The sequence below is a fragment of the Lipotes vexillifer genome, unplaced genomic scaffold, assembly GCF_000442215.2.
Source record: "Lipotes vexillifer unplaced genomic scaffold, Lipotes_vexillifer_v1.1 scaffold518, whole genome shotgun sequence".
NCBI lineage: Eukaryota > Metazoa > Chordata > Mammalia > Artiodactyla > Lipotidae > Lipotes > Lipotes vexillifer.
This window is the reverse complement of record NW_006780945.1, coordinates 433095-446752: the sequence shown is the minus strand read 5'-3', so window position 1 is coordinate 446752 and position 13658 is coordinate 433095. Positions and strand designations below refer to the sequence as shown.

Genomic DNA, 13658 nt, shown 5'->3' with positions numbered 1-13658 from the left:
CGATCTGGGAAAGAGAAAGATGACACATGCAAAGCAAGCATTACACTGCCTGGCACACGGCAGGCAACCTGCTGGTACTGGCTGAATAAAGGATAGCAATTCCAATCATTTTTCTCTTGGAATGGTTGCATTATACTTATAACAACTGTCATATATTTTCACCCTAAAAAGAAATTAAGTCCAATGAAACGTCTCAGCGACAGCTGTGTATTAATATTGGTCAGTAGGCAAAAGGGTAGTGGGGAAGAAAACAGGTCTTTCTACCACTATGACCTGAAGGCACTGCCTGGTTTTTAAAGGCAACTTAATTTCCCTTCCCTCCTGTGGCCCCATCTTTTGACAATTTCTGGCATTAACACTGCTACTAGAAGAGTAAGCAGAAGGGAGACAAAAACCTCAAACCAGCTGTATAGGCTTAAAACTTGGGATGGGGGTAGATTAAAAACTGAAACTACTGACATCAACAGGGTTTTTAAGGACCTACATATCAGTCCAATTCAAAGGGTAGTTATTCCCAACAAGCAGAATCTGCATCACAGGGAGCATATTAGACGTGCAGGTCCTCAGGCCCACCCACCCCAGTCTGACTGTTTCCGAAGAATCTGTATTAACAAGAGCCAGGCCCAGCGGCCATGGCTCATGGGCCCAGCCGCTCCGCGGCATGTGGGATCCTCCCGGACCGGGGCACGAACCCGCGTCCCCTGCATCGGCAGGCGGACTCTCAACCACTGCGCCACCAGGGAGGCCCCCCAGATCCATTTTTAATTGAAGGAGTTACTCACTCCTACACGTGAGTCACTCAGAATATAAGCTTTCACAGAAAGCTCTCTTTCTCAAGAAGCGTCCAACCCAGAGAGAGAACCCAAGTGTGTCGTCTAAGTGCCACGGGGCTTGAGATGCAGGGAACAGCGCAACTGATTTGGGGAAACAGATTAGCTGGAGTCACCTGAAGAGGCTGGAGGCTATGTGAAACATAGGTGAGGAGCCTTGAAGACAAGCTAAGGCATGACAAGCGGCTGGGGAGTCAGCCTGGGGTCCTGGGTCTGGAGGCAGGGAGACCAGGAGAGGAGTCTGGACACGAGGCAACCAGAGAGCGAACCAGTCCAGGAGAAAAAACATGCAGAGGATGCAAGAGGCGTTTCAAACAAAGATTTAATGACAAATTAGAATGGGGGCCTGACACCAAAGGTACAGACAACAAAAGAAAAAACAGACAAATTTGGGCTTCACGAAAATTTTAAAACTGTATGCATCAAGACATGACCAACAGAGTAAAAAGGCAACCCAGAGAATGGGGGGGAAATATTTGCAAATGACATATCTGATAAAGGGTTAATATCCAGAATACAGAGAGAACTCCCAAAACTCAACAACAGCAACAAAACAAACAACCCAATTCAAACATGGGCAAATGACTTGGAACAAACGTTTCTTCAAAGAAGATATACAAGTGACCAATAAGCACATGAAAAGATGCCCAACATCGCTAATCATCTGGGAAACGCAAATCAAAACTACAATGAGATATCACCTCACACCCAGCAGGATGGCTATTATCAAAAAATAAATAAATGAAAATAACAAACTAGGATATGGAGAAATTGGGACCCTTGTGCCCTGTTGGTGGGAATGTAAAATGGTATCACTGCTATGGAAAAACAGTATGGCAGTTGCTCAAAAAAGTAAAAATGGAATTACTATATGATCCAGCAATTCCACTTCTGAGTATATCCCCAAAGAACTGAAAATAGGATCTCAAAGAAATATCTGTACACCCATTTTCATAGCAGCATTATTCATAACAGGGAAAAAAAATTAGAATGGGAGCCCAGAAAGGTAAATTTAAAATGATCCCAAATGTTCTGATTTTTAGAAGATGTACACTTGAGTATTTAGAGGTGACCGTCATCATGTCTGCTACTAACTTACCAATGGCCCAGGAGGAAACATTCGCATACTCACACACACAGATAAAGCAAACTTGGCAGAAGGTTAACTGCTGACCCAAGATGGTTGTTGGTAATTAGTAATCACTGGACTAGTCGTCCAACTTTTCTGTATGTTTGAAATTTTTTCATAATAAAAAGTTGAGAAAAGGAATTTTTAAAATTCCATAGATTTGGGGTGGTGAGGGCAGTTACACATGAGAAGTCTGAGGCTCTAGATGACAGGACAGGGCTAGCAAGTAAGCAGTTGGGAACGCGCTATGGACGTGGAAGTCGTGTAAATGCAGGTATCAGCTGCACTGCAGGGGCAGATGACAGCACTGAAGAAAAGACAGGAGGAGAGGAGAATCTCTGAGAGGTAAGAGGAAAAAGGTGAAAGAGAGAAAAATTCACTACAGCCACTATAGTGGAACCTAACGGAAGAAAGGTTCCAGTAGGAGGGTGATGGACCATATTAACAAGGCTGGCAGGTCAAAAGGACAGGAACTGAGAAAAAATCAGTGAGTACAGTGACCAGGAATTCACTGGTCCTTTGTGCCCTTCAGAAGAGCTGTTCACACCCAGTGGTGTGAGGCCAGAAGGAGAAAGGCTTGGGGTGTGCCAGTCACAAGGAAATGGAGGCACACACCCCTTCTCATCACGGGGTGCTGGGGTGCCCCCCAAAGCACACCAGGGTGGGCGAGGTGCTCTTTCTTCCTCATCCTGAAGGTGAGATCATCAGCCTTCAGGGCCCTCGAACTCCCTTAAGTAATTAAACAGAGCAGACAAACAGGAGGATGCTTTCAACACGGAGTATGTCACGTCCTGATGCTGCCAGAAGCCACACAAGAGACACAGATGTGTGTGTGTCTGTATTCCTTCCCACCTGTACTTACAGGGGGCCAGCAGGGACAGTCCTGTCGATATGCCTGTCAAGACAGCTTCGCTAGCCCTCATCACAGCAGCCATCTCCCACAAAAAGGATCAAAATTAAAACAAGGAGGAAGAACCTCCTCAGAGCTGCGGAGTGTGAAAGACCAGCTCTCGCTTGCAGGATGCAAATGAAGAACGCTCAATACTGCAGGAAATCTCTCCAGGAGCTGGGGGTGGGGGGGTTTCGTTTTATTGTTGAATAGGATTGACTGCTTTTTCTTTTTTTTTTTTTTTAAAGCTCTACTCAGTTAAATTTTTTCAACTGCTCCGATTGTCATAGTTAGAATGAATTTTCACCAGATATAGTTATGCCATCAATTTAAACCAGAGTGACCTGGTAAGTGTCTCATTCCTTTGACCTCGCTGCAGAAAATAAAAGGTTTCCGTCTCTCAAAATATGCAAACCAAAAAGCCCTCAACCAGTCAACTGGATTTAACCCAAAAAGGACATGCATTCCAGCACTTACTGCCTAGCTGAATACTCCTGAACAGTGTATCATTTGCCTCAATGTTTAAATCATAAAAACTTTTTCACAATCCTGCTTCAGAACAACACAGTATACCTGCAGACAAAACTGACCAAAAGATCCATTCAACACGGTCAGCCTGCACTGAAGGACATGAAATCCTCCACCGCAGAGTGCAGCTGAAGAGCACAGCAAGGGCAAAGAAGCTTGGAGTAGATAAACGCGGAGGGTCCCCGTTAACATGTCAGTCCTATTCTGAAGTACAAAAAATTCCAGTAAGCGCTTTGCTCTTCCCTGACTGTAACCACACGTCAGGTGGCTCCTAATAAAGCCCCCCGAGGCTGGGGGAAATGTCAGCAAGAGAAGAAATTCTGAACGTGTGTCCCTGATCAGTAAGAGCTGCCACTGTGGACGCAGCAGCATGAAAACCTCGACTTTCGCAGGGCTTAGCATCCAGCCGCCAGGCCAGTGAAGCCTCAGGTAGGAGCTACAGTTAAAAACACCAAACTGCTAGTAAGTACAAGTGACAGCACCTTGTAAACTGAAAAGCACTTTGTTAACGGTCCTGATGGCCATTTCCCCCTTTTGAGCACCCTCCCACCCCGATCCAGAAGCAGCCTAAGCTCTGGGCAGCAAACTCCGAAAGTTCTTTCAATCAGAATAGAAGCACAGATTATGTCTTCCAAGGGTTAAGGCTTTTTAAAAGACAACCCACTCATCACCGAAATCGCCCTAAATTCAACTCTGAGGGGACCACAGGGTCAGCTGACACTGATCACGGGTCCAGCATTGTTGGGATGGCAAGTCACGTCACACACTATACCTGCACCCCTCTTGTAAAGTACTGGCCCCACAGATGTTCCACTGGACTCCATGAGGCCCCCGGGGAAAAGAGTAAAAAAAAGAAAAAGTTCCTTTCAACAGAACAGGAAAATGACAAAGAAAAAAGTAGGGATACCAGTGATGTGGGGGTGGGGAAAGCACTAAAAGACCTTCAATGTCCTAAAGCCAAAACAGGTGGGGAGCAGAGTCCGCCGGGAAACTGACAGGAGAAGGGACTGGAACTGAGCGGAACTCAGCCTCTCTCGGAGGAGTCCTTCCGAACCTGAACCTGACTCGTGACTCAGCATTCCCAGCCGGACGGTGACAACAGCAGCAGGAGAGGGGGCACGAGGTCAAGCTGGATTTCCTAACACCAACCTTTTCTAAGACAACATAGAAAGACCAGTTACTCAGACTTGCTCTGCCGCGGGAGACGCAGGTGGGGAATCAGACTTACAAAGGTTCCTTACACTCAACATCTAGGGCTGTTCACAAGTTCTGCGGAAATAAAATGTGTTTTCTGACCATTATTTTGATAACGACCGAGGGGCCAGGGACTGACAACTGTAGAAGAGAAGCGCCCTGCAGCGCCAACACGGCGTTTCCCCCACACGCCTGCTCCCAGCCATGATCGCCTCCACCTCCCACCCATCCCGATGCCCTGCCCTTTCTCCTCACCTGCGCTTCCCGCCTACTCCACTATGACTTCTAAGTGTGCAAAGACTGGACGATTAATGCCAATCACAGGGTTTGTGACTCATGTTTGATTAGGGAACTCGATATAGTAACGACCTATGAATCCTCAGATGACAGCAAACTATATTTACTTCCATTTGTATTTGGGTTCCTCCACTTATTAGCAGTGTGACATTGGACAAGTTACTCAACTTCTCTGTTCCTCAGTTTCCTCCTCTGAAATACAGGGATGATAACAGTACCTAATTCACAGGGGTACTGTAAGCATTAAGTGAGCAATACACATAAAGCACTTATGGAGTGCCCAGCACATAGTACCACAATAGTGAGAAGAGCAAACATTATGTAATCTTTAAGTACAAAAGCAATATTCTGTCATCCCTGTAATTCATAATCTCATTACCTGTCTTCTGGGAATTTCAAAAGATGCCTCCTGGATTCTGGAAGATATACATAACATACATACATACATATTCATTCCCTCCCCCTCCTGGAGGTTGGCGGACTTTGGCAGACGTTACTTTAAACGTGCACTACTGAATTTCTTACAAAGTAACAGAGGAGTGAGGATCACGAGTATTTATAGAAGAGGCTTAATAAAGAAATCAAATCTATAATCCACCAGGTCACAAGCAACAACATCATCAAATAGGAATTCCTACACCCCTGAAACAAACCCCTGTGGTGTACCTTTTGCTTCTCTTTCGAGTGGCATCACCCTATGACACATGGACGTGATCTCCTGAAGGGACGGGGCTGGCTCTGTCTGATGGACATCAGGATGGTGTCTGCTAATAGCCAAGTGGCTGCTATGGGCACCACCTGGCTACACTTCTGGTTATTCCACCTGTGCAGGCTCATTTCAGGGGCTAGAAAGACAGACCTCGTATTTTATTGCAGAGAGACAAAATGAGGCAGTGACAAGGCCAAGGTCATTCAGAGTAGGTGACAGACAGGAAGAGCACCCAAGGGTTTTGACTTCCAATCACAGGACACAAACACACGCCCTTCATCTGGTGAAAGTGCCCTTGAGTCAGGTGGCGAGCCAGATAGAGGCACCACGAAGGCACTGAGGCCTAGGAGTTAGAAACCAGAAGCCAAGGGGCGAAGACTAAAATCACCGAACAACGGTGAGATGCCACAAGCGCTGTGATCCTACCTGAATAAAATGCAATTAGATGCACTTAGTCCTGCATCTTGGTTAACCTTACATCACTAAGAACAACTGCTTTTAATGGGCCCAGCACCTGGACAAGCGAAGGAAGCAAACTTCTCACGCTGTGATGCGACACTTAAATAGCTTTCCCCATGGAAATGATGGCCTGAGTAGGAGACAAAAATAGACTGAAAAGCCAATTCCTGACATCAGGGATGCTACACACACACACACACACACACACACACACAACATCTCACAAAAGCAGGATGATCATGAACAGACAGCTTTAATTTAGACATGAAATTTCAAACCAGGTAAGACCCTGAAAGTTGTGGCAACTGAGAGCAAAAGACAACGCACAAGAGATGGGAAAGCAAAGGAAAGCTAAAGCAGTGTAAACAGGACGGCCCTAAACCTGGACAGACAGACAGCAGTTAGCTCTCTTCCTTATAGGGGCCACTCTGTCCAACCATCTCACGTGGAGACCAGAAAGACCCACCATGTCTAGCCAATGCTCAGAAGGGGAAAGAGGCTATCGGCATTTGGCTTTATTCCAAACATTTACTCAAAGGATGACCGCTGATGGGGATGGGGCAAATCTCCGCATAGGAGATCCATGGCCAAATGGGAAAAGTTTCAAGTAGATAAATCAGCTACCACACTGAAGGGGCCAGGAGCTCAAGGAAAGGAAGGAGCACGAACTGCGTGCTTCTTTTACGTCCTAAAGAAGCTTAACTTTGGCTGCTTGACCTCAGGAGCTGGACCATAAATTCCAGTTTCTAGGAAGAACTACTTATTTTATTTCTGTTGATAATTTTCATGGTAGTGGCCAGGAGGGGGTAGGACTTGTTGGCCAGCCTCTTCATCTCTCTCTCTCTGAATTTTCTGAATTTGTTCATTAAAAACTTAAAAGAAATTAAGAGACTAAGATTACTCATTGTCTACTGTACTAACATGAAAACTACAAAAACACTCCACAGCCTACGAAACAATCCACACTAACAGGACACTACTTACAAAATGCCAATAGGTGGCAGCTTTAAAAAGAAATAAGTTTCCCAAGATTGTCACTATTTTATTCTATCAATAACTGGGTTCTCAAATCTCATAACCAGATTAGTGGTGGACTAGGAATCAGAACCTAAATGCTCAGTCTCGGTCTGATGGTCTTTCCTTTACGGCACACCGTCACCTCAATGGATTTATAAGGAGTGGGAGGTGAGAAGGAAAATCTTCCTAAACCACAATGCTGCAAGGTCCCAGGACCCACCCCATCACCCTAGTGGGTGGTCAGGAGCAAAGCAAGAGAGACATTCAGCTGACCAGGGTCATCTGTGCCTATGGCTCAGGGTAACGGAGAGGTACCTATCAGGTATAAACTTGCCTCTCCCTCCCCAGTAAGCCTACTCTCAAATCCTAAAAGTAGCAGTGGGTCCTGCATCCATGAATAGACACTACATGTCACCACTTCCTTGAATTCTTATATCCCTTAGCTTCTGCCAAGCTCAGAAGCTGCAGAAACTACAATGGCAAAGAAAACATCACCACTGGAGCCACGATGGATTTCAACAAATTCAAAGCAAGTCAAGACGGCAGCTGCAAAATATATCCAAGCTGGTGCCGTGAAGCTATTTTCTACTAAATTCCAAAATAGGTATTTTAAGTCAAACTTCGTATAATTACACATGGTGGGGGGAGGCAGACTGAACATAACTGTAAACAAAGTTAACCACCAGCGTCAAGATGAACAGGAACAACAACTGATAAACATGGCAGCTCCCGGCAGTGAGCTAGGCCTGCCTCCCTGAGTCCCGGGGCAGGAGGCCATGACAGAGTAAAATGAGTTCCGTTCCAAAGTCACAAACCTTTAGAGAAGATGGTTAGGGAAAAACATTTTTTAAGACCCCACAGGAAAACGCTAGCGGCCATTTGCGAGTGTGACAATGCACAAACACAGTGTAAAGAGCAAAAATCTTCTCTTCCCAACACGGCAATACTGGTGGTAATTTCTGAGAAGCGTTCTGCTGCAAAAAGTAATCTTTCCCACATACTTTTGCATGAACTTACCGTTTTCTCTCTGAGTCAGAGAAGCTACCGCCTGATTTGTATTTCTCTGAGGGGAAGCCAGGGGTCCTGTGTGCAGATTTCTATGTCTGTGGATGCCCGTGCACTGGCCAGGAAAAAGACCTTGCTGGCATCAGCAGTCACTTCTGCCACTAGGAAATGGATCATAGGCTCTTCCTGGGAGTGGGGCCTTTTTCCCCCGCCTGAGCTGTCATCACAGACCCCTTGTGCAGATCACCTTTGTCTCCCAGGGTGTGAGAAACCCAGATTAACTTCTAAAGTGCCCTCCCCTGAAATCACACCACTCAACATCCCAGGCAGCTAAACCAGCCCAGGCCTGATTCCTGCTTCCCAACACAGCAATACTGGTGGTAATTTTTAAGAAGCGTTCGAAATGTTTTCTTGAAGGAGAGAAGGAGCAGGAGATGAAGAAGGGGTGAAAAATACAGGGGGCGTGTGTGTCTGTCTGAATCACTGACAGAATTCACACTCAAGAAAACAAGTCATGAAAACCACCAAACCAACCTTGGTTCAGTTTCAGGTTTATGATGATGAATGCTTTTTGCAGTTTTGTAAAACTGCAACATTCACCAACATCATAAGGGAGTCTGACGTTTCCTTAATGGCCTCAGGTTAAAAAAAAAAAACAAAAAACCTTCAGGTTTCCAAATGGGTGGCTCTCCTCCATCCACAGTTCTATAGTTTTTTTCTTTTTCAATTAGTCCAACTGTACTTAAGAGTCATCAATCCCAGTCAGCAACTGTCACATCCCTCCCTGCTCCCCCAGTACTATTAATATCACAGCTCTGATTGTTAATGATTTACTCAAAGTTCCCTGCAGCAATTAAAACGAGGCAACAAGGTAAAACACAAAGGAGTTGGTTTTCTTCACCCATAATAACGCGTTCTGTAATCTAGTGAACTTCTTGGGGTTTTATGTCGGCCGCGATTTTCACCTCTATCTTTGTTTTGGAATGCCACAACCCCTCCCTGCACGGACCGGACCGGCACGGCCTTCCTTTCTGGATGCACAATGCAGCATGTAGCTCCTTGGGGGTCAGTAAAACGCCGCACCGGTGTAAAGCCGAGCGTGCCCGAGAGCCCCAGGAGTTCCCCCCACTAGAGTGGGTCCACATACACAATCTTGAGGCCGACACCGCAGCCTAGTACGGCTTGGAAGTCCTCCGTGTGCGGAAGCCCGGGGCCCGGTGGCCCAGGGCTGGTGCAATGACTTTGCACCGGAGCGTCCCCTCCGCTGAGGCTTGTCCTCCCACCTCGGCCCACTGCAGTTGCACCATTCCGGGCAGCGACCCGCACGTCTCCACTCCTACCCTAGGGCTCTAGCAGCCAACTCGGTCCTCCGTCGGGCCCCGGCCCCGGCCCCGGCCCCCGCCCGCCGGCCCGCCGCCCAGCCGCACCTTGGTCTCCTTCACGTGCTGCTTGACGCCCTCCGGGTACCACTGGACGCGCACGTAGCCGCGGCGCAGCGGGCTGGCCCGGCCCTCCTCGTGGCCCGCGCCCCCCGCCTCGGAGCAGCCCGAGCTCCCGCGGCCCTCCTCTTCGCCCTCCGAGTCCGAGTCCTCGCCGTGGATGAGGCGCACCAGCCCGAAGTGCACCGAGCCGCGGTAACGGCCCGACACAAGGTCGTGAGAGAACAGCAGCCGCTGCGAGCCGGCTTCGGGACCGGAGTCCGAGGACGGCCCGGAGGCCGAGTCCGGGGCGGGCGCCGGGGCCGGGGCGGGGGCTGCGTCCGGGGCCCGTGTCTGGGCCCGGGGGGGGAGCCGGGACTGCGGGCGCGGGTGCTGCTGGATCCGCCATAACTGCTCTGCGCGAGTCTCGGGCGGCGGCGGCGGCGGCGGCGGCGGCGGCAGCAGCGGCGGCAGCAGCAGCAGCGGCAGCAGAAACGGCAACAGCGGCGGCGACGAAAGAGGCGCGGGCAGGCGGGGCCAGCCGGCGCCGGGGGCGGAACCACGGCGCGCTGACGTAACCTTACGTGCCGTCGTCGTCAGGAAACCGAGATGCGGTTGCTAGGGGCTACCGCCTTGTCGCTAGGGGACGCTGGAGATTCTGCCTGGGGCGGGGGACGTGGTGGGAACGGTGGAACTCCACGAGGACGGGCGGGGCCAGAGGGGATAAAAGTAGAGGGAGCGTGCAGGGGTGGGGGACCCAGGAGGAGGAAGCAGGGTGGTCACCGAGGAAGAGGGGAGTGGCCGAGGTGGGACGGAGGATGGTCCGAAGAGTGTCAACAACACTTAGTGAGCTCCCCTGGCGTCTCCAGTCTAGTCATAGGCACTGAGAGGGATACAGAAAGAACAAGATACAGTTTCTGTCCTCTAGGTGTTTACAATCTAGTTGGGGAGGCAAAACATGTACTGTACACATTAAATAGCGTAAGAGCAGCTCCAAGGCAGCTTGTAAGCAAGGCCACATAGAGAGTGTATCTAGAGTGTATTGCGTTAGGGAATTCCGTGCACAGCCTGGAAGGTTATGACCCCTCAGGGATTGGTCAAGGGGTTGGTGAAGGAGTCCCAGAGAAAGATCAGAAAGGTAAGCAAGTTGGGCTTCCCTGGTGGCGCAGTGATTAAGAGTCCGCCTGCCAATGCAGGGGACACGGGTTCGAGCCCTGGTCCGGGAAGATCCCACATGCCGCAGAGCAACTAAGCCCGTGCACCACAACTGTTGAGCCTGCGCTCTAGAGCCCGAGAGCCACAACTACTGAGCCCGCGCGCCGAAACTACTAAAGCTTGAGTGCCTAGAGCCCGTGCTCTGCAACAAGAGAAGCCACCGCAATGAGAAGCCCATGCACCACAATGAAGAGTAGCCCCCACTCGCTGCAACTAGAGAAAGCCCGCGCGCAACAACGAAGACCCAACGCAGCCAAAAATATAAATAAATAACAAATAAATAAATAAATAAATAAATAAGAAAGGTAAGCAAGTGTTAGTGGCCCCTGTGGTTTGGCTTTAAATACATCTAAATGAGTTCAAAGCTCCTTGAGGCTTATGCATGGCATGAGGTAGGATAGTGAGGTAGTTAAGAGTAGAAGCCATAGGGGATTCCCCGGTGGCGCAGTGTGAGAATCTGCCTGCCAATGCAGGGTACACGGGTTCAATCCCAGGCCCGGGAAGATCCCACATGCTATGGAGGTACTGAGGCCGCACACCTTAGAGCCCGTGCTCCGCAACAAGAGAAGCCACCACAATGAGAAGCCTGCTCGCCACAAGGAAGACTAGCCCCTGCTCACCACAACTAGAGAAAGCCCCCATAACGAACAAGAAGAGTTTGATTCCAATTTTCAGCACTGCCACTTACTAGTCTTATAAAGTTGGCAAGCTGATAAACTTGTTTTCACCTTAATTTTCTCATCTGTAAAATTGGGGAGGTAATAGCAGTACCCGTCTCATCTGGCATTTGAGAGGATTAAGTGAAATAGACCAGTACCTGGCATATAGTTCCCTCAATAAAGGAACTTTTTTTAATAATATTACATTATTATAATATTTCAAGCCCCCTGCCTAGACTAAAATTCTAGATTGGAAGAACTCTTAGACCTATGATCTGCTCCATATTGCCATTTTAAAATATAAAAAGTAATTATACTAATGTGTCTCCTAAGTAAGTTCCAAAAAATTTAGATGTATTCTCAGCAGACAGATTCATAATGGGTTGTTGAAAGGAAATTAGGAATAATCAAGATATAGCCCTCACCTTTCTCAGTTAAAATCTTTTTTCTTTTTCCACAATTTTCTGCAAGACCATCAATGGCAGATTAGTAAGATGATTCAATATTACAGTATTTAGGTTCTTCCAAAAAGTCATTGGGTAGTTTATAGGCTGCCAAGGATACAGACTACACTCATGGAAAAGTTATAAGAACACTCATGAAAGAAAAAACATTTTAAAAAAATAGAAAAAAAAAGAAGAAGAACATGCATGAAGCACAGATGGCAACCTGAGTACATGAGATGCCCTGAGCCAAGTACTTATTGAGTAATAAGTAATATTGGTAATTATTGGGCTTGGGGTGGGGGGGGCCCAATAGGGGCCTGTATCTTAGAAAACTCACATGCTAAGATATAGAAAAAGAGCTTAAGGGGAATTAGTATATGATTCAGGGCCAAAGCTGGGTTCCCAAATCATCGGCTTCCCATAACAGACCACAGTGCAGAATGGCCATCTGGAATCATTGCTGAGTGAGGACACAGTTCCTCACTCCCTTCCCCATAAAAACCTGGGAGGCTTAGTAGCAGTGACATAGTAACTTCTATTCCAACTACCATGTCCCTTTAGCTCTGTCTCCTTGGCCCCGATCACCTAACATTTATTGATCATCCACCTAACATTTATTGATCACCTATTATTGACCAGGCACTTTGCCAGGCACATTCACGTACATTATCTTGTTTGTTATCACAATCTGGAATATAGGTGTAATTAACCCTCTTGTACCAGTGAGGAAACAGAACCCAAGGAATTCAGCGCCTAAGGTCACAAGGTAGTAACTGGCAGAGCCAGGTTGGAACCCAGGTTTCCTGACTCAAGTGTAGGGTCTTTTTTTTTGACCATGCCGCGTGGCTTGTGGGATGTTAGTTCCCCAACCAGGGATTGAACCCAACCCCGGGCCCTCGGCAGTGAGAGCACGGAGTCCTAACCACTGGACAGCCAGGGAAGTCCCTGCAGGGGCTTTTCTAGTCCTGTGTCCATCAAGCGACGGGGGGTGAGCAAGTCATTAGGAGGGGCAGGGCAATGAACGCCCGAAATCTTTGTTTGATGTCAAAAATCCAAGTGAGCTTTGCGTTCTACTCCAGCTTATGACAGTGTTTGTTTTAATATAAAAAGAATGTCCTTTTTCCCCTAATCATTGAGTAAAATTAGCACTCCGGGAAGATGTGCCGTGTTTATTCTGTGGCTTCTTATAATAACAGCTAATAATAGCAACCATTTATTGAGCTGTAACTTAATGCCAGGTACTATGATAAGTGCTTACATAGATTAACCACCTTTACCTAGATTATCTGCCTGTGAGGGAGGAAGTATGAGCCCCTACTTTGTGAAAAACTGTGCCAGACTGCTGTGCCCCGCTCCCGCACCACTACCAAGAACGTTCTAGGTTGTAGGCAAGAGACCTCGATTTCAAATGCTGACCCCTCCCTTGCTAAACCTGTTTTGAGCACGTGGATCCTCTTGTATTTATATGTGTAACCCTGGTGCCTAGTAAGTGCCTGGCACAGCACTGGCACGCAATAATGTAACATCTTGGTGCGTACAGTCTGAGGTTTCTGTACTTCCATTTGGCCAGTTTCCCATCCTCTCCTCTGTATACCTGAGGAGTTGAAGCTGGGGTGGGGAAGAGCAGCGCTCTCTAGCCCTCTCCTGCCCATGCTATCTCAAAGCCCTTTCTTCTCTTTTTTTCATATTTTATTTATTTATTTATTTATTTATTTGGCTGCACCGGGTCTTTGTTGCTACATGAAGGATCTTTGTTGCCACGTGCGCAATCTTTGTTGCGGCATGCGGGGTCTTTTAGTTGTGGCATGTGAACTCTTAGTTGCAGCATGTGGGATCTAGTTCCCCAACCAAAGGTCAAACCCG

The 13658-nt window shown here is 47.8% G+C and overlaps 1 protein-coding gene across 1 annotated transcript in view; it reads right to left on the bottom strand.

Annotated features, from left to right (window-relative positions):
* Positions 1 to 9884, bottom strand: part of UBE2O (ubiquitin conjugating enzyme E2 O) — a 53674-nt gene extending 43790 nt beyond the window's left edge. Inside the window, 2 exon segments of the mRNA XM_007454311.1 lie at positions 9485 to 9817; positions 9819 to 9884. Coding sequence (XP_007454373.1) covers positions 9485 to 9817; positions 9819 to 9884 — 399 coding nt within the window.
* Positions 9885 to 13658: the final 3774 nt, after the last annotated feature.